This window comes from Rhipicephalus microplus, chromosome 1 (assembly GCF_043290135.1).
Source record: "Rhipicephalus microplus isolate Deutch F79 chromosome 1, USDA_Rmic, whole genome shotgun sequence".
Lineage (NCBI taxonomy): Eukaryota > Metazoa > Arthropoda > Arachnida > Ixodida > Ixodidae > Rhipicephalus > Rhipicephalus microplus.
The window spans coordinates 76,666,592-76,693,466 of NC_134700.1; the positions used below are offsets into that span (position 1 = coordinate 76,666,592).

Here is a 26,875-nt window from a genome sequence, read left to right on the forward strand (position 1 = left end):
TCGGCATTGCAGTCATGCCAATGAAGAAACTAGTATCAAACTTTAAGCAAACATTAGGAGATGCAGTGAGCAAAACAACTATAAATGATGAGTGGAATCCATTCCACCCATGAGCATGATCCATTCCACCCATGAGCATGATCTATAAAGGAAAGGGGGACAAAGCTGATATAAAGAACTACCGTCCTATAACAGTGGCATCAGTTGTTTAATTGCTGGTGATGCAGATGAAGCAAAGACTACAGACAGGGGTGGAGAGTCAGGGGGTGCGGGGAGAACTACACAATGGGTTCCGTAAATGAAGGAGGTTGGAGCAAACTTTGTTTTCATTGATGCAGTGCATAGAAATTACGGAAAAAGAATACAGGCTCCTGTGGTTGGTATTTCTAGATATCAAAGAAGCTTACGATAGTGTGATTGAAGAAGACTTGTGGGAAATACTGGACACACTAGATGTGGAAGATGGAGTAGCTAATCTTCTAAAAGATATCTATAAAAGTAACAAGACAGTTGTAAAATGGCAAGAACAGGTATCCAAACTATGGAGATACAACGCCGGCTTCGACCGGGATGTACTTTGTCACCTTTGTTATATAGGCTGTGTCTACAGGGACTAGAAGCCTAATTAGAGGGGATTCGGCTTCAGTCTCTCTTTTTCCAAGCAATCAAACCCCGTGGATCAGCCATTATTCGCATAGATGTATGCAGATGATATAGTAATAATAGCCGAGAACAAGGAAGATCTGCAGAGATTGATACACATATGCGGTAATGAGGGAAATAGGTTGAATTTGATGTTCAGCAGAGAAAAATCGGCAATCATGATTTTCTATGATAACGAAGGCAGTGACTGTGGGATACAAGAATTCACGCTAAAAATAGTGGATAAATATAAATATTTAGGTGCATGAATGAATAATGACGTTGAGTACCTAAGAGAGCGCGAAAGACACGTAATAACTAACGGTAACAGGAATGCAGCTGTAATGAAAATAGGGCACTGTGGAACTTCATTAGGTATAACGTTGTGAGAGGGATTTGAAAATGTATCATGCCGCCAGGTTCGGCGCTCGGTAATGTGGTCTTGTGCATGAGATCAGAGGTTCAAGCAAGATTGGAAATAAACAACGTGGTATTGGTGGACTTGCTTTGGGAGGACGTGGGGACATCCCAAACCAGAGGGCAGAAGGTGACTAGGGATGGGCATCTTTAGAGTGCAGGGAAGCCAGCTGCAAGATAGAATTTGAGGAGTGATTGAGAAAAATGGGAGAGGAGCGTTCAGCTAGGAAAACTTTCATCAATTTGTACATAAAAAATGTTGATAATAAATGAAGGAAGCGAACCCGAAAATTGTAAAGCAAGTATTCAGACAAAAGCAGAATACCAAGCCTAAAGGAAACTTCGGTTGGGAAGAAGGTGAAGGAAACCAAAAGTGACAGGTGGAAGATTGGAATGCTTACGAAATCATCACTGGAGCCCTACCAAACGTTCAAGCAGAAAATAGCAAAAGAAAAGATCTACTATGATTCTCGTGGTAGTTCTCTGCGGGTCGAGGCCAGAACCGGAGTCTTGCGGACCAAGACGTACCGAGCAAAATACGAAGGCACAGGCACGTTATGCAGTGCGTGTGAAGGGGAGGAGGAAACGGCTGAACATTTGATAATGATCTGTGAAGTGTTCCACCCTATAGTCTAAGATGATGGCGTGGAATTATTCAAAGCATTTGGGTATAGGGACAGTGAAAGCAGAAAATAGGCTTTAGATGGTTAGAAATAACCAAGACAAGGCTAGCTATTCGTTGCTACAATCAAGGCGCGAGGGAAATTCAAGCCTTCAACACATAGTGATACACTTAACTTTTTGGCTAGGTGGCGTGAGCCGCCACCCAATCTAAAGGGCACAGCCGGATACATTCATTCATCCATCCACTTCGATGCGTGCTCTCGTGAGACAAGAGACCGTAGACGCTCTTGGAATAAAGTGCGTTCGCTCTTGGCGCACTTCCTCTTTCGCAGGCAGCCTGTGTGCTTCGAGTATGAGCGACGAGGACAATCTGGTGGCGCGGAGGGCTCGGAAAACAGCTGCAGCGTGTGGTTACCGTCTTTACATGATGATTAAATGCGCAAGGGCACGGGGGACTCAAGGTTTACTGATGAACTTATCAAGCTTCACCCACTCATCTCCATTCACTATGTAGGTATGCTGTGATTTTTTTATTATTCACTTCGAGAGGTTGGGAAATTGAGCGATGTTTTGCGTGATGGTGGGGTTTTAGCCACGGCAAGAAGGTGTCGTCTGCTTCAAATTTAGAGACCAAAGTGAGAACCCACACTTTTGTCTACCTTAACGTACTGCAACCATACGTATGGCATACTTTAGCGCCGCCACGATGGTCTACTGGCTAAAGTACTCGGCTGCTGACCCGAAGGTCGCAGGATTGAATGGCGGCTGCAGTGGCTGCATTTTCGATGGACGCAAAAATGCTGTAGGCCGGTGCGCTCACATTTGGGTGCACGTTAAAGAGCCACAGGACGCCAACATTTCCGAAGCCCTTGCACAATGGCGTCTCTCATAATAATATTGTGGTTTTGGGACGTCAAACCTCACATATCAATGAATAAAGGAGCAGTTATGCTTACGGTACGTTGGATATAACTGCCCCGCAGCTAGAAATCGGGTGTTACTACATAAACATATATAAAAGCTACGGGGCGACTTTCACATCGCCCTGATGTGCATTTATGTTGGCACTCGCGTTTTGAGCTGACAATACTTCGGTGTAATCAAATGCACAAATACATCGAAAACGCAAGGAGTGTTTCGTACGATGAAGAAAACGCATGTCGTGCGTGTTTCGCTTGGGGCATTATAACTTGCACTAATGCGAAGTACTGCATGCCTCGAAAATGCTCGTTTTGGTACAACCAAAAACGATTTCACCCCACACGTTTATTTCAAGCTGTTGTAAGAGCTCCGCCGTGGTGGTATAGTGGCTAAGGCACTCGGCTGCTGATTCGCAGGTTGCGGGATCGAATTCCTGCTGCGACGGCTGCATTTTAGGTGAAGGCAAAAATGTTGTAGGCACGTGTGCTCATCCTTGGGTGCACGGTAAAGAACCCCAGCTGGTCGAAATTCCCGGAGCTCTCCACTACGCCATCTCTCATATTCATGTGGTAGTTTTCAAATCAAATCAAAATCAAATCATTTTATTTTCCCAGAAAGAAACAGGTTCTGGAGAGGTTCACTGGTTAAAAGCTGTTTATGGACAGCTTTACGAGGCCAGTGAACCCTATACAAGGCAGGTCGGACAATAACAAAGATGTGTATAACATTACAATACCAAATACGGTGTAATAAAAACATATATATACATTCCTACGAAACATCCTGATACCAGCATAGCACAGAAGATTACATGGACGCGAGCAAAAAGAAAAAAAAACAAAGAAAAAACAAAATAAAAATGCAGCAACCATAACACCATTATTGCCAAAAAATAAAATATTAAAAATAAATAAATGATGAAAACATCAGGGAAGATATATACAAATTTGGTCCTTGTGTATGTGCTGCATCATACAATATACATGGCATGTCAGACAAACAAAATTATACAGACAGAATTCTATCATATAACCCATTCGGTACAGCATGCATGCACACACTGAAAGAAAAATGAAATTGTACTATCGCGCAGACAGCACATTCTACAACGTGAAAATGTTAGCCTATATTTACAAAAAAGGATCGTAGTTCTTTTAATGAGAAACTGTTTACGTAATTGTATTTGTTGAGAATCATTGGTAAATTGTATTGCAATGTTTGAGATTTGTAATTATTGAGAAACCTCGGAACAATCCAAACATCACTGCTTCTTGTTCCTAACAAAACATTTTTTGCCGTTAGACATGCGGTATTTTTAATAAATCGTTTAAACGAAATGAAAGAGAAATAGCAGGATCGCAGAATGCGAAAGATATACATATATTCCATTTTTATAATACCGTAGTCCCGACACACAAATTGTGTGGATGACAAATAATCTAAATTAGCGACATGTCTAATATTTTTTTCTGCATGGTCTGAAGTTTCATTATGTTCGTTCTTGTCGTGGTTGCCCACACCAAACTGCAGTAATTTGTCTGCGAAAGAAAAAGAGCATGGTATATTTGCAGTTTCACCTTTGCGGGTAAGATATATCTACAACGAGCTAGCACACCAACTAAACTAGAGGCTTTTTTGCAGATGTCAACGACGTGTTGGTTCCAGCTGAGGTTTGATGAAAACGTGACGCCAAGAATTTTATGTTCATCCGCAAAACGAATGTCTTCACCTGCGTAAGCTAATGCTTGTGTTGATGAAAATATTTTGTTTTTAGCTCGGAATACGATGGCTTTTGTTTTCAGTGGATTAATTTTAAATAAATGTTTGCTAGACCACAAGAAAAGCTTGTTCAATAGCTTATTACACCGGATAATTATCTCATTTGCGTCAGGGCCTGAAAAAAGTAAGTTCATGTCTACAGCATATATAACAATGCTCACACTGGGATCAATATCCACGATGTCATTTATGTAAGCATCAAATAATAGCTGCCCCAGTACGCTTCCCTGGGACACACCATTTAGAACAGGTAAATATGATGACGTATGAGTGCTTAACTGAACGCATTGCTGTCTATTTTGCAAGTATGACTTTATCAACTGAAGTGACGTGCCACGGAATCCGTATGATTCTAGCTTAAGCAGTAAAATGGTATGATTAATGCAATCGAAAGCCTTGCTTAAATCAAGAAAAACAGCTAACGTCAAAAGATTTCGTTCAAAATTTTGCAGTATCATTTCCTTAGGTGGTAATAGGGCCGTCTCCGTTGACCTTCTTTTCCTAAAACCAAACTGAAAGTCAGTGATTATATTTCTGGAGCAGAAGAAGGCAGATATACGCGTATAGATTAACTTTTCTAATCCCTTAGAAAACACAGCAATAATAGATATAGGTCTATAATTAGTCACCAGGTTACTGTCACCACCCTTGAACAACACAGCCATTCTGCTTCTTTTCATATCTTCTGGAAAAACACCCGACATAAGTATCAAATTAAAAATGTGGCTGAGTGCAGGAGTAATGCAATCTAAGACATATTTTATAGGTTTCATTTGAATGTTGTCAATGTCTAGTGCCTTACTGTTCTTTAGGTTCATGAATGTCGTGTAAATTTCTCGTTCATCCGTTGGTGCTAGAAAAATATTGTCGGGGCGTTTATTTCCTGGTGTAGCCCTCAAAGAGTCTGCCTGCAAAGGCGCGTTTGCTGATACACCCACATTGACAAAATGATCATTCAAGTGATTCGCAAGTTCTTTACCAGCGAGCTCGACATTGTCAACGGTAATCTTAGCTGGTGCGGAGTCCCGCTTACCGCGACCAAGCACATCATTAATTAAGCGCCAAACAACGTCACGTGTTTGCTGGGTGCTTTCAGCAAACATTTTCTCGTAGTAAGTTACCTTAGCTCGCTTAAGCTCCCGATTCAGCTTGTAACGTGTTTTTTTAAACTCTGCCAAATCTGTCTCTTGATTTCAAGAATAAGTTGTAAAGTTGATTCTTAAGTCGTATCATACTAGCAAGAGAGGGGGTCACCCATGGTTTACGTATTTTTTTCGATAGTTTAACTTGCTTGAATGGGAAGTGTTTGTTTTACGTATATATGTACAAAGACAGCAAGAAATTTTCGATAGGCTTAGTCTGCAGAAGTTAAGTTGAAAAGAAAAGACCAATCATGTTCACTAATATCCTTCTTAAAAGATTCCAAACTGTGGTTTGTTACAGTTTGTATTGTGTACGGTTCACGATATATCTCCTTAATATTCGGCTTGTGGGAATAACACATAAATACCGGGCAATGATCACCTATATCTGATGAAACTGTTCCACACTGAAATACACTGGCTTCGATATTTGTTATTAAGTCAAGGCACGAGACAGATAATGGTGTAACACGTGTTGGTATGGAAATGACATTCCTAAATCCGGCACATTGAAGCATGTTCAAAAAATCCATGGTAATAGGCTTATCATTCAAGATATTGATATTGAAATCGCCACCACATACCAGTGTAAATTTATTGGACGATACGTAATGCAGAAATTTATCAAAAAAGCTTTGAAAGCTCAAAATATTGCCCCCTGGAGGACGATACACAGCAGCTATCATGTCTGAATTGTGCCTGAGTGCCAATACTTCGTAGTCCTCACACGTGACACAGAAATCCGATACTAAATTATACTTCCAGCAACCGTCTACGTGAATAGCAACGCCTCCACCACGCCTGTTACGACGGTCAAGGAAAAATGCCTCATCCACTAAACTTCTGCCGCTTACGCCGTCATACCATGTTTCAGTCATCATTATGACTTGAAACTTGAAGTGCAAATCATTGAGAAGGTAGTGTATGACGTCACTCTTAAACTCTGCAGATCGAGCATTGAAATGCAACACAGTCAAATGGAATCTGTTTTGAGCACTAAGCAAATGAGGCAATACGAACTCGTGGTAATCCATCTTTCTTGGACCAAACAGTGAGCCTTTACGAACTAGAAGTTATCTTAGATAAAGAACTTTCATCGTGAATCTGAATTACAGCTGAAAGCTCGCTCTGCCTCGCGAAAGTCTTGCCATTCGCTGTCCACACAGATTTCCAGTTGCATTCATGTTTTTTTTATTGCCATTCCAAGTAGCCGTTTCAATGTCGGGCAAAGGTGCTCATTGATGAATATCGGTGTCGAGATATCTAGTCCCACGTCTTTGTTTGTTAGTCGAGCCTTCTTTGCTTTCCTCAGAGTTGCATCACGCTTCGCTCTTGATTTGAATTGTACAACGATGTTGGATCGCTCAGGGTTTCGCGTAGGCACTCTGTGACAAGATTCTATGTCGGCTTCTCTGATTGGCTCTTTAATGGCACTCCCGATCATTGACAGGATATGCGGCACGCTTTCACTTTCTTGTCTAGCAACGCCCTGAATTGCTAGATTGACATTGCGAGAGTACTGCTCGGCAAGCAGGAGTCGCCTTTCCATGTCAGCCCCTCTAGACTCCAAAGCTGTGCACTTAGCCCGAAGAAGCTCATATTGTTTTTCTTGTTCAACATTTACCGAGACCGCAGTTCTCAGCTTTTGCTTCAGTTCCTCAATTGTTTGGTGAGCAAATTCAATGCTGTTAGTCATATTCCGCTACTCAGTTCTTAATTCTCGAATTTCCGTTCGAAGATCCCGTTCATTCATGTCTTTATACTTTGCAAGCTCTTGTTTGAATTCCGCCCATAGTTCTTACTTGAGCTTTAACAGTTCCTTTGCCATAGTTCAACAACAACAGTATGCGCTTACGCGTCCGTTACAGAAAAAGAAAGTCACAAAGTTCACAAGCTTGGCAGCGACGACGAGAAAAAAAAAGAAAAAACAGCTACAATGTTCAACCACTAACCTGCAGCGAAAAGGCCGCAAGGATTAGGTGACATCAAAGCGTGTTCGTCGCCACTGCCAAGTGAAAGCCGTCCGCAGCCGACGTAGCCTTTTATGGACGTCTCCGCTGTCCCGTGATGCTGCAGTGCTGCCGGAAACAGCTGACGGTAGCACCTCCTGGTCGCAGTTTGCTTGGGCCAGCTGATCACGTATGCACGTGCGATGATCTGCGCCGATTCCAGTGTGAAGTGCAGCTGTGCAGAAGCAGCGATCTGCAGCGAAAAGGCAGCAAGGATTAGGCGATATCGAAGCGTGTTCGTCGCCACTGCCAAGTGAAAGCCGTCCGCAGCCGACGTAGCCTTTTATAGACGTCTCCGCTGTCCCGTGATGCGGCAGTGCCACCGGAAACAGCTGACGGTAGCACCTCCTGGTCGCAGTTTGCTTGGGCCAGCTGATCACGTATGCAGGTGCGATGATCTGCGCCGATTCCAGTGCGAAGTGCAGCTGTGCAGAAGCAGCGATCTGCAGCGAAAAGGCAGCAAGGATTAGGCGATATCGAAGCGTGTTCGTCGCCACTGCCAAGTTTTGGGACGTCAAACCCCACACATCAATCAATCAGTCAATAAATCAAGCTGTTTTAAGAAGTTTGCATCCATGATAACGCACTGGTCCGGTTCTGACTGTACGTGGCATTTCATCGGGAATACTGGAACATAGATATGCATGCTCGTGAGTTTGAGGGTGCGTATATTAAGGTGTATTTAGAAATATACATATTGAGAACCTAGAGTATTCCTCACAGTGTCATTTAAAAATATTGCATTTGTTTTTAATGCCAAGCGTTAGATGATCATACCCTTTGTAACATTTGTATCCTAACGATACAAATGTTGAGGTGACACGTTCTTTAATTTTGTTTCAGCTGACACAAGCCGGTGGCACTTGGCGTGGCAGCAGGCCGTCTGTAGTTTAGTGGGGCTACAACACAAGAGTTGGCTGCCTTCAATAAATTTGACTGGGTGATTTTTAGGGGCAAAGCTGCTCCTACAGTCTAAGCTTATCCTGCATCAGGCGTTACCGGCAGTATCAGACAGACAGACAGACAGACAGACAGACAGACAGACAGACAGACAGACAGACAGACAGACAGACAGACAGACAGACAGATGTTTCGCCCCACTCCTCCTCATTCACTACGTGCATATGCTGGGATTTTTCGCGCTTTCTTTCTGCCTATTTAAATGAATCGTGCGTTAGGCAAGATGCAATGACGGCTCGTGAATAATTTTCGCCATGCAGTTTACGCTAATGATAACAAAACCAATTATCACGTTGGCCATTATTAGGTGTGAACCACAGGCCAGATGTAACGACAAAAAAGGAAAAGAAAAGACGTGTGACACACCTAAATCTGCGCGCGCGTGAAACCAATACCAAATCTTGCAAACTTGATGTCCCAATACATTTCAGGAGACGGAGAAGCGCTTTTTTTCATGTCTTTGCTCTCTGATTCAGTCGCATGACTCTATAGAAGAAGTGTTTGCTCTTTACTCAGTTTCCCATTCTCTATGCTCTGTGTTTAATGTCCCATTGTGATAAATAGCTTCTCCAGGTGCCACAGCGTGAGAAGCAGCCACTGCAATCGTGCAAACTAAGGCAGTGTAGCACTGCCAGCGTGTGGAACTATTGCGCAAATTATGCTCGCTAATACAGACTTTCGGGTAAGATTTTTCTTAGGATTACAACTTTGATATGTAAAAAAATATTGTGTTTGTAAAGTTCCGATATCTTGGGTTTTTACAGCGTGAGAACACGCTGATTAGAGTGTCTAATCATGAAGTAACGTCAGTAGCAACGTCCATTACTTTTTTCGGTAATCATGGTGTTAACATGGTAGCTTTTTTATGGGTAGCGGAGGGTGGTAACGTGCTCCGTTTACTGTCGCGGGACGAGTATCATAGTTAGCGGTGACGAATACAACAATGATGCTAACATGCAGTCTGCGATGTTGGGACAGAATTCATCACCCACATGCTTACGTCACAGGAAGCAAGCTTTCTATGCTGATACTATCCCGGATGATTGAGAAGGGAACGTTGTTGCCAGAAAGTGTTCCATAAAGCGTTGTGAAAAAGCCAGAACATAGCTTGTGTGTTAATATGAAGTAGCATAAAATTGTTTGTAGATGTTTGGAGTCTAGAGTTCACACAAGTTTTTGGGAAAACAAAGCAAGATAATCTTACCGCGTTCATCATCACTGCCAAATATGCGATCAATTTGGAGTTCTCCTTGAAGTATTGCTGATGCGCCTTGTCAGAAACGATGTGAACTTCTACGGGAAATCTGTGAAATCCTGAGGATCGTGGTTGCGGAGCTGGAAAGGATGACAGTGAATTAGTGGTTTCATGCCGCCTTCTCCTTGATACATAAGAGATCTTGCTGAATTGACTCCAATAAAACACTTCCCTAGCTTGATGAAAAACTCTGTACATAGGGGTTGTGTGGCCATGCCACAACCCCTGTTTACGTTTTTTTAAATGCGAAGCATTTCTTAGCGAGCTTCGGTGACTTTGAGCGTATCTATCTATCTATCTATCTATCTATCTATCTATCTATCTATCTATCTATCTATCTATCTATCTATCTATCTATCTATCTATCTATCTATCTATCTATCTATCTATCTATCTATCTATCTATCTGTCTATCCGCCTACGACTTTAAGCTCTTCTGACTGTTTAGATAATCGTATCGATACCAAACTTGGTATGGCATAACATGACTGTATGAAGAACTTATTCGACTAGTCATAACCTGAAAATCTTGACACGTATGTCATCAATGTCATGATTTACATCTAGTGGTCCTACAGCACACGGCATGCTGCAGAACTGGTATGGTATGACTAGATTGCATGGCGAACAGAAGCGAAAGACCCTAACATGAAAAACATGAGATCATGTCTGTAACACCATGACTAACACGCCGCGCCCATGATGCGCTCGCGGCCGTTTTGCTAGCGTCACATACACCGAATTCGCCATTAATCACCACCACCACCACCATCATCATCATCATCAGCCTGACTACGTCCACTGCAGGACAAAGGCCTTTCCCATGTTCCGCCATTAAACCCGGTCCCTTGCTTGCTGCTGCCAATTTATACCCGCAAACTCATCTGCCCACCTAACCTTCTGTCTCCCCCTAACTCTCTTGCCTTCTCTGGGAATCCAGCTAGTTACCCTTATTGACCAGCGGTTATCCTGTCTTCGTGCTACATGCCTGGCACATGTCCATTTTCACTTCATGATTTCAATTATGATATCCTTAACACCCGTTTGTTCCCTAATCCACTCTGCTCTCTTCTTGTCTCTTAAGCTTACACCTCCCATTTTTGTTTCCATTGCTCGCTGCGTCATCCTCAATTTAAGCTGAACCATCTTTGGAAGTCTCCAGGTTTCTGCTCCGTTGCTAAGTACAGGCAAGATACAGCTGTCATAAACCTTCCTCTTAAAGGATAGTGGCAATCTACTCGTTGTAGTTTGAGAGTGCTTGCCAAATTTGCTCCACTCAATTCTTGTTCTTTTAGTGGTTCACCTCCATGGTTATTACGTGTCCTGAGTAGACATAGTCCCTTACAACTTCAAGTGCACTATTACCTATCTCAAAGCGCTGTTCTCTTGCGAGGTTGCCGCACATTACTTTCGTTTTCTGCAGATTATTTTAGGACCCACCTTTCTGCTCTCCTTCTTTAACTCCGTAATCATTAGTTGCAATTCGTCCCCTGAGTTAGTCAGCAATGCAATGTCATCGGCGAAGCGCAGGTTACTAATGTACTCTCCATTAACTCTTATTCCTAACTGTTCCCGTCCTAGGCTTCTGAAAACCTCGTGTAAGCACGCGGTAAATAGCATTGGAGGAGATTGTGTCCCCCAGCCTTACACCCTTCTTGATCGGTATTCTGTTGCTTTCTTTATACAGCGCTATGGTAGTAGTTGATCCTCTGTAGATTTCTTCCAGGATGTTTATATATACTTCATCGACGCCCTCATTCCGTAATGCCTGCATCACGGCTGAAATTTCTACTGAATCAAATGCCTTCTCGTAATCTACGAAGGCTATGTATAGTGGTTGCTTATATTCTGAGCATTTCTTTATTGCCTGATTGATAGCATGAAATTGGTCAATTGTTAAGTAGCCTGTTAGAAATACTGCTTGTTCTTTTGGTTGATTGAATTCTAATGTTTTCTTTACTCTGTTAGCAATTACCTTTGTAAATAGCCTGTATACTACAGAGAGCAAGCTGATCGGCCTGTAATTATTCAAGTCCTCGTCATCTCCTTTCTTATGTATTAAGATGATGTTAGCATTCTTCCAAGACTCTGTTACTCTTCCCGTCAGGAGACACCTCGTAAACAGGGTGGCTAGTTTTTCTAACACAATCTGTCCTGCATCTTTCAGCAGATCTAATGTTACCTGATCCTCACCAGCAGCTTTGCCTCTTTGCATGCTTTCCAAAGCTTTTCTGACTTCTATCATTACTGGTGGGGTGTCACCTGGGTTAATGCTAGTTCTTATAGTATTAAGGTCATGATTGACCCCTCTACTGTACAGATCTCTGTAAAACTCCTCCGCTATTTAACTATCCTATCCATATTGGTAGTTATTTTTCCTTCTTTTTCCCTTAGTGCATACATCCGATTTTCGCTTATCCCAAGTTCCCTCTTCACTGCTTTGACGCTTCCTCCGTTTTTCAGAGCGTGGTAAATTCTTTCCGTGTTATACCTTCTTACATCGCATACCTTACGCCTATTATTCCACTTCGAAAGCTCTGCCAGTTTTATTTTGTCTGTTGTACTTGATACTTTCTTGATAGGACGCTTTAATAAGATTCTTCGTTTCCTGGGAAAGTTTGACAGTGTCCTGTCTAACTATCCTGCCTCCAACTTCCGCTGCACACTCCGTAATGATACTCGTCAGATTATAATTCATTGTATGTACACTAAGGTTGGTTCCTTTGCTAAGAGCCGAGCACCTGCTCTGAAGCGAGACTTTGAATTCCTGTACCTTCCCTCTCAGTGCTAGCTCATTGGCTTCTTGCGTATCAGTTTCTGTCGTTCCTTCTTCAAGTCTAGGCCAATTCGAGACCATACCACTCTATGGTCACTGCATCGTACCTTGCCAACCACTTCCACATCCTGCACGGTGCCTGGGTGTGCACTCATTTTAAAGTCTATTTTGTTCTTATTTTCGCCATTAGGGCTCCTCCATGTTCATTTGCGGTTTCCTCGTTTTCGTTAAAGGTATTGAAAATCCGTAAATTATTGTGTTCTGCGAATTTTACTAGTAGCTCTCCTCTGGCGTTTCTAGTACCGATACTACAATCTTCTACAGCCTGGTCTCCAGCCTGCTTCTTCCTTACCGTTGCAATAAATTATGCCATCAGTGTAGTAAACTGCGTTTTTACCTTACTCATTGCCGATTCCACGTCTTCCTAAAAGCTTTCAACTGAAGCATTATCATAGCTGCATGTAGGCGCGTAAGCCTGTACCACCTTCGTCTTGTATCTTTTATTCAGTTGAATTACGATACCTACCACCCTTTCATTAATGCTATAGTATTTCTCTGTGTTGCCAGGTATGTTTCTGTGAGCTAGAAACCCCACTCCCAGTTCTCTTCTGTCAGCCAAGCCCCAATAGCAAAGGACGTGTTCATTCTTTAGCACCGTATATGCCTATTTGTCCTTCTAACCTCATTGAGGCCTATTATATCCCATTTGACACCCTCTAGCTCCTCGAATAGTACAGCTAGACTTCCCTCACTAGATGAGGTTCTAGCGTTAAACGTTGCCAAGTTCAGGTTTCAATGGCGGCCTGTCCGTATCCAGAGATTCTTAGCACCCTATGCTGCGTTGCAGATCTGACCGCCGCCGTGGTCAGTTGTTTCACAGCTGCTGGGGACTGAGGGCCGTGCGTTAATTGACATATATGCATGTGGAAGGTATTACAGTACGCGAATGAATGACGAAGGTATGTGACTGGTGCGAACATGATAATCATGACATGCGTGCCTTGTAACAGCATGACTACATGCGACACTCATGATGCGCTTGCCGCCATTTCGCTAGCTTCACACGTACCAAACTAAGTATTACGTGACACAAACGAACGGCATAGGTAATTGACATATACAAACATGAAAATCATAACATGCCTGTCATGTAACAACATGACTACATGCCACGCTCAAGATGCGCTTGCGGCCGTTTCGCTAGCGTCACATATACCAAATTTGGTATTACAGTATTTGAATGGATGACGAAGATATATGACTGGTGCAAACATGATAATCATGAGATTCGTGTCATGTAATAACATGACTACATGCCACAGTCAAGGCGCCAATACATTTCGACGTGACGCGGTGCGCGTGTTCGCCGGCGTTCTATTCGTCGTGTCATGCCTGTGTTGCCACGCCAGACGCCAGTCCTGCCATATATTCGCCGGCGCATGCAGCGCTGCGTTGCTTAAACGCCTGCACGTTTCAGCGCGTCCGGCGTCCCTCCGTCGCAAAAGAGGGAGGCGCAGTGTTGTCTGGGTAACGCGTCGGCACGAAATGCAGATCGTCGTATTTCGTGCCGGCGGATGCTGGTCGTGCCTGACGTCAGATTATAGAGTGTTCACGTTTTCCTAACGTTGCGTCGCTGTTACCAGCGTGCGCACGCGTGAACGCTACATTGGATGCCTCGCTGTATTGTATAGTGCGCATGATGAAATCCTTCCCAAAGAAATATTAGCGCCGCACTTGTTGAATGCCTCTCTGTGGTTAATATTTTCAAGCATGTGTACTTGCGCAAAACCTCGGTGGTTTCCTCGAGGAAAAATCGGTAGATCCCACGCACTGTGGGAATGAATGTATTGTGAAGCACTGCATGAGGCGCTATCTCTACACCAAAGTGATAGGCTTTGAGGCAAATTCGTGTCAACGAATGGTGCTCACTATTGTATGTTTGTCAGGCACGCTTACGTTTGTATATATAGCGATAGATAGTATATGGACAGTGTCGGCTGTTTTTAGATGCGGGGCATCTAATACTCGAGGCTTGTAGTGCGGCGCCGTCCGCAAGCTTCCTCCTCCTTCTTCCACCATCTGTGCATCCCTTCCTCCTCTACACACCGCGCGCGCTTCACTCCTCCACCATCTGTGCACCCTTCCTCCTCTACACACCGCGTGCGCTTCTCCTCTTCACGAACATTCGCTAGCTGTATAATGTAGCGCGCATGCGCCGTCACGCTTCGAGAACATCGGCAGCTGACGCGCGCGCATGCGCTGTCGCGCTTCGAGAACATCGGCAGCTGACGCGCGCGCATGCGCCGTTGCGCTTCTCCCCCTTCTCGAACATTCGACAGCTGACAGTGCATGCTCCGTCGCGCTGTATATATACTCAAGGTCGGCGCTCGCTCACTCAGTTGCCGCTCGTCGGTTGGTTTGTACGGCGCGTCGACGTCCAAGGTCACGGTGAAATGAATTCCAACGAATCCACAAACACAATGATCGACGTCCCTTCGACCAGCGCCTCCCTTTCGCATACGTGTGTACGTGTTCACTCATTTAACACCCCCTCCTACAACCACGTTAACCAATTTAGCCATCGACCCAAGTAGGTCGCAAATTAACACCCCATTTCACAACCACGTTAACCAATTTAGCCATCGACCCAAGTAAGTCGCACTTTAACACCCCGTTAACCAATTATATGCTCCGCATCCTCCTCAGTGTTCCCCCGAGGGAAGCTGCGGGCAATTTTTTTGCCTTCACCGTTATGACACACACACACACACACACACACACATTATATATATATATATATATATATATATATATATATATATATATATATGTGTGTGTGTGTGACGTAAGAAGGCAGGGATGGTTAGGAAAAGTAGAGGAAGAAGAAGTGAGAGTGGAATAAAAATGGCGTATGAGCCAGGCCACGTCACCCAGACATAGCGTCCCACGAGTCGGCAGTATGAAGACCTCCCAGCCACTTCATCAGTGTCGCATCATCGCTGCAGTTCTCCACAAGACGCCCTGACCGTACATAGACTACGGTATTATCTCCTGGCCGCACACAGCGACCAGCACCATGCCAGCATCATCGACTGCCTTTCCCATCCCCAAGTACACTGGAGGAGTGGACGATGGACCTGTACAGGACTGGTTCGACCTGTTCGAGCTCCACGCAACCGCTGCATCATGGTCGAAATGGGAGATGATCATCAACTTTACTGACTGCGTTTCCGGTGAGGCCTTCAAATTCTACCTCAGCCACATATTTAAAAACGACGAGTCATGGGAAAAGATAAAACAAGAAATGATCATTTGGTTTAAAGAAGACAATGACGATTACGACGAAGATTCGCTTATAACCGACCATCCACAGACAACCGCACTCGGTTGCCGCAGTTGAAAGCACTGCTCACGCATTGGGACAGCAAAAATGAATTGGCCTTTGAAACAAGAGCAATTAAAGCACGCTCTCAATGAAAGGCAGCCAGATCTGTTTGCAGAAAGAGTGTACCCTCCACCGCACCGCGTTTTGCAACTGCCCGATCGAAAACCAACCTTTACGTCATCATTGCACCGTAGCACTCACATTAGAGAGCCACCCTGTGCACAGTACTTTACGTCTCGCGCACTTCGACCACCTCCTACTTTTCTGTCGCTTGGCTCTTCAGTTGCTCACAGCGCTGCCCTCGGATCTGACATGCTTACTACGGTTGATATAGAGGTGGGGAACCCTGAAGATGCTCAGCCAGGCTCTGGCCCTTCTGTGCTGATGCATGCATCAGAACAACTTAACTCGTTAGTTACACAGAAAGACAAACATTTCCGACTGAAATCTAACCATACTTCGCCTGCTGCGGTGTCACCATTCAGTGCACGGACACCTGAGAGTCTTAACAACACAGGAGGCTCGAAACCATGAAGTCGCACACGTTGCCGAGAGCTAGAAGCGTCTATTAGGAATGGCGTCACAAGAGCCTCCAAAGAGTCTCCAGTAAATTCGAGGGCACAACCTTCATTACCCGAAATGAAGCGTAACAGTCCACTGACTGCCATCTGCCTACTGGACACCACATCAAGCTGCCCAGAAACTCAGTGCCATGGTCAAAACGACTGCCACCTCAGCTCCTACCACATGAACACTATCAATGCCAGCAGAAGGAAGCCCAAGAACAACAGAGTCTCCATGGGCTACACCAGCAAGGACGACTACGAACGGAAAAATCTTTGGAAGAACACACGAGGATTAAACAAAGGCGTCTACAAGCGGGTCAAGTGAAGCGACGACAAATTAAATATGTCGTGCTTAAGACAAACAAGTCTTCTAATTCGAAATTTTCGCAAAAAGGAACATTGCACAAGTTTTCTCCAGAAGAGATCAAGAGTCAGTCTACAATCATAGCTGTTCAGACAACAGGACACAAAGCGACGAAGAAGGCGCAAAACCACACCCTGTATTACGGAAGGACGCAGAAATCACCGCATCAGTCTTGGTCAACAAACACACAGACGGGTGGCACTGCATGTGTACCAATCAAGGCAAAGTGCACGACGCCTAGGCAAACCGTGCTGCTGGTGCTCCAAAGCCTTCGCACCACGTTCATTCATTGCAAGTATACAATCAGTTTCATCATCTGCAGTTTCAACGTTCAATGTGTAATTGTGTTTTCCAGTACGCAACAGTCAGCCTCGCCCACCAGAATTCCAGCACTTACTGGACTGCTGCACTCTCCTGTGAAGCTTATGTGTGCTTAAGGAAACTTCCTGGGACATGGAACGATCTTCCCTTTCTTGACGGTGTTCACTTTTTAGTCGTGCATGTTCAGTTTATAATTTCTGTTCGTCTGACGCAACTTCTTCCGAGGGGAGGGGGAATCCTGTGACGTAAGAAGGCAGGGACGGTTAGGAGAAGTAGAGGAAAAAGAAGTGAGAGTGGAATAAACAATAAACATGGCGTATGAGCCAGGCCACGTCACGCAGTCATCATTGCGTCACACACACACACACAAACACACACACACACACACACACACACATATATATATATATATATATATATATATATATATATATATATATATATATATATATATATATATATATAGGGAAAGAAGTGTACACCTAAGGGCTCGCTTTTCCGTGTTTTAACACAATATTATTGAGATATAACAGAGAGTAATGCCAAGGAACGTACAGGGGAAGTTATTAAAATCAATGGAATGTAAATAAGAAGAAAGAAAAGTGGATGAAAAAATTACCAACTGTGAGCAGGAATCGAACCTACGACCTTCGAATTACGCGTTCAATGCTCTAACCACTGAGCTATCACAGCGGCCCTCCCTCCATCCGCTTTTTTTTTGGGTTTTATCTGTGAATTTAGAAGTAGGAGCGACAGTCAGCGCCATCTATAAGCCAAACAACGAGTGTGAAAACACTCTTATGCGCATGTTTTGGCGTCACGTAGCACGTGAACTTATTATGAGCGGGCAGCTGATTACTTGTCCCTCTTATACAACCTAAACCTACGACCTTCGAATAAAGCGTTCGATGCTCTACAAGTATATATATATATATATATATATATATATATATATATATATATATATATATATATATATATATATATATATATATTTGTAGAGCATCGAACGCTTTATGCGAAGGTCGTAGGTTCAATTCCTTTTCACGGGAAGTCATTTTTTCTCCCACTTTTCTTATTTCTTATTTACATCACATTGGTTTTATTAACTTCTCTATACGTTTCATGGCATTATAGTCTGTTAAATCTCATTACTTGTGTGTCAAAACACGGAAAAACGAGCCCTTGGGTATGAACTGCTATCTCTGATATATATATATATATATATATATATATATATATATATATATATATATTGTAGGGAACTATGCGAACGACGACGAAGCAGCATGAAACGGCAAGCCACAGCGTTGGTGCACGCGCGACCCGAGCTTGCGTTTGTTTTGTATTTTTGGCCTGTTGGCATTCCTCGCTCTTCTGGCGTTCCTCGGCCTTCCAGTAGGTCTGTACGTAAATAAACTGCGTGACATCTGGTGGAGGTGTGTGGACTCCCGTACAAACCTGGAACTTCGCTCCCGTAAGCTTCCCCCACTACGTGACACGAACATGGCCACCGAGACGCCTCTCCAGGTGGGACCTTCGACCGTCCATGTCACTTGCGGTGCCGTGTATCCTCAACGAGACCCTCCTATCCTCACGGGCTCCACTGAGTCGGACGTCGCAGATTGGTTGTCCAGGTACGAAAAAGTCGGCGCAAGTAACAAATGAAATGACCCAAATAAGCTGGGCTACGTCACATTCTACCTTGCGGACACCGCGCAACTGTGGTTTAATAACCACGCAGCTGACATTACTACATGGTCTGCATTCAAGACGGCTATTACGGACGCCTTTGGACGACCTGCGGCACGCAAGCTTCAAGCCGAGCACCGCTTACGTCACCGTGCGCAGCAACCAGGCGAGACCTACACGGGCTACATTGAAGATGTGTTGCATCTATGCAACCGCGTCAACTCTACCATGCTTGAGGAAGAAAAAATCAGGCATATTTTGAAAGGCATTGACGACGGCGCCTTTCAGATGTTGCCCGCGAGGAATTCCCCCACAATTGCTGTGCTCGTTTCCCTCTGTCAGAGCTTCGATGAGTTGCGTAGGCAGCGCGCAATTGCTCGTCAAGCCGTCACGACGCCAGACACGCTCGCAAGCTTGCACCTAGCTGCCCATCCTACCGATCAGCAGCCGCTGTTTTCGACGATCAAGGACTTCGTCCGCGAAGAGGTAGCGCGCCAGCTGTCACTGCTGCCACTGACACATGAGCCCGCGCAAGCTTTGGCACCGGACCTCCAACACGCCATTCGGACCCAAGTCGCTGAGGCCCTTCCACCGATGCATCAGCAGCCACCTGTCACTACGCCTCTCACTTACGCCGCCGTCACTTCTCGGCCTACGCAACAGCGTATGCCGTATGCTCAACCTGCCACGCCGCCCTACGTCATTCCTGCAACCCCGATTGCTGCGCCGTATACCTATGTGAGATATTCAGCTCCATTTCACCGTCGCTCAGACGCTTGGAAGAAGCCGGATAATAGGCCCATCTGTTTCGGCTGTGGTATCGCTGGACACGTCGCCCGCCACTGTCGCCGAGATCCCCCTCCAGTTGAAACCGTAGGCAGGCCAATTGCGTGGTCGTCTGGGACGCCATCATGATACACCACTGACGGTCATCGACCCTACGCAAACCATCGGTCACCATCGCCCCGACGACGCTCCCTGTCACCTATGCGTCGCCGACCTGCTACGGAAGAGAGAAACTGATCGCTGCAGCTCCGGAGGCAACAGCTGCATACAATTCGAACTGCTTAAGGCCTCCATCTTTCTCGCCGCAAAACGTTATTGACGTCAATGTTGAGGGGACAGCCGCACAAGCGCTTATCGACACAGGGGCCGCCGTTTCCATAATCTGTGAGACCTTATGCCGCAAGTTGAAAAAGGTGACGACGCCTCTTTCGGGCCTGATGCTCCACACGGCCAACTCGCAGTGCATAGAACCTACAGCTGTGTGCACTGTACGTGTGAACTTTATCCAAGGTGAACTTTATGCCATTGAGTTTTTCGTGCTGGCATCCTGCTCCCACGAAGTCATTCTTGGATGGGACTTTCTTTCGCGTCATCGGGCCATCATAGATTGCTCACGTCCAGAAGTTGCCCTTACACCGCTGCCAACCTCTTGTTTGGTGGATTCTCTTTCTGAAGCTTACAAACTTGTCGTTGTTGCAGACACGGAAATACCACCGAGAACATCCGCCCTTGTAGCCCTGACCTGTACGGCCGCTCCGGCTGGAACTGTTTTGTTCACTCCGTCTGACGTATTTACCCGCCGCCGTGGCCTACACCTGCCCTTTGCCGTACTCACCGTGGAATCCGGTGCTACCGCCATGCTTGTCGCGAACTCGCTATCGTCGCCAGTTACCTTACCTCGCGGAGAATGTTTGGGTAACATACAAGACGTTGACCTCTTGCGCCCTCTAGAGTTCGCCGAAACACGCACCTCACCACCAGCTCAATGCTATGACGCCACCTGTGGCCAGACTGCCCGCGCCAGACTCATTCAAGCCCTCTGTTGCCGCTGAGCTATCGCCGACACAAAGAAGCGAACTCTTGTTCCTTCTTCGAGAGTTCCGTTCTGCCTTCGATTGCGCTCAACCATCTTTGGGTCGCACAGCGAACATCACGCACCACATTGACACCGGTACTCATGCTCCCTTACGCCAACGACCATATCGAGTTTCAGCGGAAGAGCGCCGTATTATCAACGAACAAGTCGACGATATGCTCAAGCGTGGTGTCATCCAGCCATCGCAGAGCCCTTGGTCGTCCCCTGTTGTACTTGTGCGCAAAAAGGATGGGTCTAGCCGATTCTGTGTCGACTACCGCCGGCTCAATAAGATAACTCGGAAGGATGTGTACCCGTTGCCACGCATCGACGACGCTCTCGATTGCTTGCAAGGGGCAGAATATTTCTCCTCTTTAGATTTACGCTCAGGATATTGGCAAGTTCCAATGGCTGATCCTGACCGATCGAAGACTGCATTTGTAACACCTGATGGGCTGTATGAGTTTAACATCATGCCGTTTGGACTCTGCAACGCCCCAACTACCTTCGAACGGATGATGGACACCATCCTTCGCGGATACAAGTGGAACACGTGCCTTTGCTACCTAGAAGATATCGTCGTTTTTTCTCACGACTTTTCCACTCACCTTGTTCGTCTTCGTGCTATTCTCGCGTGTCTCACCTCTGCTGGCCTTCAACGTAACATCAAATAGCGCCATTTTGCACTATAGTAGTACAGTAGCTTTGCAGTATAGTATAGCTCACTATACTGGGTCACGTCGTCTGCAAAGAGGGTGTTCTCCCGGATCCGGCGAAACTCCGCGCCGTGGCCGACTATCCGAAGCCCAATTCCATCAAGACGCTTCGAAGTTTTATCGGCCTTTGCTCATACTTTCGTCGATTTGTGCGCAACTTCTCTTCCATCATCGCGCCTCTTACCAACCTGTTGACAACTTCCAAAGGTATTTCTGCTTGGTCAAAAGAGTGCGACGAATCCTTTACCGCGCTTCGGCGGTTATTATTATCACCTCCAATACTACGTCATTTTGACCCTGATGCGCCTACGGAGGTCCACACCGACGCCAGTGGTGTCGGTCTTGGTGCTGTATTGGCTCAACGAAAACCAGGCTACCAAGAATACGTGGTCGCTTACGCGAGTCGAACCCTCAAGAAAGCCGAGTGTAATTATTCCGTCACGGAGAAAGAGTGCCTCGCAATTGTCTGGGCTTTGACGAAGTTCCGCCCATACCTTTATGGCCGCCCTTTCGAAGTCGTCACGGACCACCACGCTCTATGCTGGCTATCATCGCTCAGAGACCTGACGGGGCGCCTTGGTCGTTGGGCGCTTCGCCTACAGGAATACGACATTCGTGTTGTATACCGATCCGGCCGCAAGCACTCCGACGCTGATGCGCTATCCCGCTCGCCGCTACCGGTTGACCCAGCCTCCTCGTCACCGTCTTCAGCTGTCATAACACCAATCGACTTCACAGACTTGGCATCGGAACAACGCAAAGATGTGTGGATTTCGCAACTCCTCGCCTTTCTGACTGATCCGTTAGCTAATTTAGTGTCAAGAGCTATCCGCCGTCAAGCCACACATTTCACTATTGGAGACGACCTACTCTATCGGCGGAATTACACGTCTGAAGGTCGGAAGTGGCTGTTAGTGATACCCAACCACATGCGCTCGGAAATCTGTACTGCTTTCCACAACGACCCGCAAAGCGCTCACGCTGGCGCTCTCAAAACGTATAACCGTCTACGTCAGCGGTACTACTGGCGCGGCATGTACACATTTGTCCGCAAGTACGTACGTGCTTGTACTGCATGCCAGCGACGTAAAGTCCCACCTCAACGCCCTGCCGGTACACTTCAGCCTGTGCCTTGTCCAGCGCGTCCGTTTGACCGCGTCGGTATTGACTTATACGGACCACTTCCCACGTCGTCTTCTGGAAATAAGTGGATAATTGTCGGCGTGGACCACCTCACGCGTTACGCGGAGACAGCAGCACTACCCGCAGCAACCGCGAGGGAAGTTGCGTTTTTCATCTTGCGCAACTTTGTTCTTCGCCATGGTGCTCCCCGCGAACTTTTGAGCGACCGGGGGCGTGTTTTCTTGTCTGACGCCATTCAAGCGTTGCTCGCTCAGTGCAACATGGTTCATCGCCTGACGACAGCATATCACCCGCAAACGAATGGCCTCACAGAACGAGTTAATCGCACTCTCGGTGATATGTTGACGATGTACACAGCTTCAGACCAGACTAATTGGGACATTGTCCTTCCATTCGTCACGTATGCGTATAACACCGCTACGCATGCGACAACAGGGTTCTCCCCTTTCTTTCTGTTGTACGGATGCGAACCATCGTGTACGCTGGACACTATCCTCCCATATACGCCCGACTCCTCTGAGTACACTGCAATTTCTGATGTTGCCAGGTACGCAGAAGATTGCAGAAGATTGGCCCGTTCTCTGACAACCGAAGACCAAGGCCACCAGAAACTACGGCTTGACACCGACCGACATCTCTCTACTTTCACGACTGGTGCTCTCGTTTGGCTCTGGGTTCTACCGAGCACTCCTGGCATTTCGTTGAAGTTACTGGCACGATACCACGGGTTCTACCGCATTCTCGCCCGTACGTCACCCGTCAATTATGAGATTGAGCCATTGACACAGTCTCTTGACTTACGCCGTCGTGGCCGAGAAATTGTGCACGTGAGTCACCTGAAGCCGTATTACGACCCCGCTATAGTGACCACGCCTTAAGTCGCCAGGTTGGCTACGCTATTCACCGGGGGCCAATATAGGGAACTATGCGAACGACGACGAAGCAGCATGAAACGGCAAGCCACAGCGTTGGTGCACGCGCGACCCGAGCTTGCGTTTGTTTTGTATTTTTGGCCTGTTGGCGTTCCTCGCTCTTCTGGCGTTCCTCGGCCTTCCAGTAGGTCTGTACGTAAATAAACTGCGTGACAATATATATATATATATATATATATATATATATATATATATATATATATATATATATATATATATATATATATATATATTGCCACGTTGTGTTGGTGGGAGAAGACGAGAGCGAAGAACTGAATCCAGCTGTGGCTGAGTAAACAGTCCTCCAGTTCGAGTTCCTGTTTATCGTTTCCTCTTGCAACAGACTGGTGGGCGGGTGGGTACTGTACTGCAATGTCGTATACCTGCTGGTCCTGAACCAGAAGCAACCGCCGCCAGCGCACCAGGGTCTGCTGATATCCATCGAAGCCGCCGCCACCTTCAAGGACTACCACCACAGTACGGCCCCTTCGCAAGTTTCGTCAGGACAATGTTTGCCACATCCACAACCCAAACCGTATGACCCATTCGCTAGCGTACCCTATGTCATCAACACGCCTCGCACGCCCAACCCATTCCATGGTGATGCCGGTGAGGATGTCGACGACTGGCTTAACCATTTCAACCAGGTCACTGCCATCAACGACTGGGACAATCGCCGTAAGTTGAAGAACGTGTATATCTAGCTCTTAGACGCGGCAAGAGTGTGGTATGAGAACCACAAAACTTCATTCACAAGTTGGCAGGAATTCCATCGGCAGCTTCGCGAGTCGTTCCGTAACCTCGAACGAAACGAGAAAGTGGAGCAGGTACTTTCCTCGCACTTTCAAATGCCGAACGAGAGCATCGCCATGTTTGTCGAAGAGATGTCGCGATCGTTTCGACGGGCTGATTCCTACATGCCAGAAGACAAGAAAGTGCGTCTGCTAATTCGAGGCGTAAAAGAGCAACTTTTCGCGGGCCTTGTGCGCAACCCTCCCACGACTGTGTCGGAGTTCATACTTGAGGCCACAATTATGGAGCGCATGCTTCGGCAGCGGTTGTCGCAGTATGAGCGTCAGAAGACTATGTCCGCTGCGTGCTCGCTTGTACCAGGAGGTGATAACAGGGAGGTTCTCACAGAACTCATACGGCAAGTTGTACGTGAAGAACTTCGGAAATCTTATGCAGCGTGCCCTCCCAGTAGCGCTGCTCTTCGGATGTCGTTCGTAACGAAATCAGGCAGTTCGTTCACTCCTCACCCCCATCGCAAGTCGAACCTCCCACGCTTCCTACGCGGATGCCCTACGCAACTCTACGCCGTCGATGGCACATTTTGCTTATCCACCTGCTGGGACCGCCAGACGCTTTCCATGTCCAGCCCATCGCCTGCCTTCTCAGGCAGATTTTCGTCCTGGCCCACGGAATCCCACTGTCTGGCGTGCATCCGACAATCGTTCTTTGTGCTACCATTGTGGCGAAGTTGGACACATGTAGCGCAACTGTTACTACCGACGAATAGGCCTACGCGGATTCCACCCAGATGCACGTTGTCGAAGTTACGGTGAGCGCCCACAAGAAATTGCGGATTACTTGTAAGGTAGTCATCACGCTCCTGTCCCGCCGCGACGACAGTCACGGTCACCATCACCCCGTCCGTCCGCATCAACGCACCGCGCCCGACCCGCCTTTGGGTCTCCTGGTGCCAGTGGAGCAAGCTCACGCAGGGGAAACTGAAAACGGCGACCTCCGGAGCTGAGGCCGCTGTCACGTGAACCGACAAATACCCTCCGCCACTGCCTTACGACGTGCCGTCAAAGCCTGTTTCTGAAACCGCCAACAGAACGTTGGCTGCTATTACCGTTTCCGTCGACTGTTATTCGGTGACTGTGCTTGTTGACACGGGATCTAATTATTCGTTATGAGCGCTTTATTGGCCAGCTGTTTACACAAGATGCTGACAACGTGGGACGGCCCTCAACTATTCACCGCTGAAGTTTACCTCGTATCCGCTATAGGAAGGTGCACCGCCACGCTTGAGATTTGTGCGTCGGCTTTTGTAGCGTAGTTCCTTGTACTGCCGGATTGTTCTCGGCTGGTCATTCTGGGCATGAATTTTCTGCGAGAGTATGGAGCGATAATTAATCTGCGTGATTTGTTCGTTAGTTTTGCTGTGTTTCTCAAGATCCCGACATCGAGGACGAACCTCGTGGCGTGGCCTTACCCGTAGTCGATGATTGCGTCACGTTGTCACCTCGCAGTAGTATCTTCGTGCTTGTTGGGTGATCACGGGAGCATTCGATTACGGGCATCGCCGAAAGTAACCTGACGTTATTGCTTGATCGGGAAGTTGCCATTGCTTGAAGTCTCGTGCAACTCCAAAATGGCCAGACTACGGTTTTAGTTACGAACTTCAGTGGCGAACACAGGCATTTTGCGAAACGCACAACCATAACTTACTTGGAGGCATTGGATGATTTGGATGCCTTCCCTTTGATTACGACGATCTTGACTGAGAACAGCTGTGATACTGACGTGACTAGTCGCCTCAACGTCAATCGCTAGTTAGAAGAACCTAAGAGGGCATGTCTCCTCCGTCTCTTCTCATCATTTAGTGACTGTTTTGCCACAACTTCGAAAGTCCGGCAGACTCCTCTAATGAAGCACAGAATTATCACTGAGCCCAACGTCCAACCCGTGCGCCAACATGCTTGCCGCGTGTCGCAAAAGGAGCAAGATCCTATCCGTCATAAAGTGGAACAAATGCTCGACGATGACGTAATTCAACCATCGACTAGTACTTGGGCGTCACCAGTTGTTCTGGTTAAAAAGAAAGATGGTTTATTATGATTCTGCGTCGTCTACCGCAAACTGAACAAAATAACGAAAAAAGACGTATATCCTCGTCCTCGTATTGATGACTCCTTGGATCGCCTTTGAATCTCCCGTTACTTTTCTTCCATGGATCTCCGTAGCGGATATTGGCAGAATGAAGTAGATAAACGGGACTGAGAAAAACAGCGTTTCTTACACCTGACGGTCTCTATGAATTTAAAACTCTTCTTTTTAGCCTGTGCTCCACTCCAGCCACATTCCAACGAATAGACACAGTTTTATCTGACTTGAAGTGGTACTCTTGTTTAGTGTATTTAGACGACGTAGTCGTTCTTTCTACGACTTTTGAACAGCATAGTGAGCGGCTTGAGGCTGTTCTTCTGGCTATTCGCACTGCTGGCCTCTCTCTGAAACCAGAAAAGTGTTATTTCGGATATGAACAACTCAAATTCTTTGGCCACATTGTCAGCAGCAGTGGTGTTCACCTCGATCCTGAGAAGGCTATGGCAGTTGCTTTGTTCCCGATACCGAGAACAAA

General features: G+C 46.3%; 1 protein-coding gene across 2 annotated transcripts in view; it reads right to left on the reverse strand.

The window, feature by feature from the left end:
* LOC119178679 (venom metalloproteinase antarease-like TtrivMP_A) overlaps window positions 1-26,875 on the reverse strand; it is a 369,468-nt gene that overhangs the window by 214,051 nt on the left and 128,542 nt on the right. For both annotated transcript variants that reach the window (XM_075881864.1, XM_037429911.2), the window contains one exon: window positions 9,699-9,829. In XM_075881864.1, the coding sequence (XP_075737979.1) occupies window positions 9,699-9,829 (131 nt within the window). The remainder of the gene's footprint in view (window positions 1-9,698; window positions 9,830-26,875) is intronic.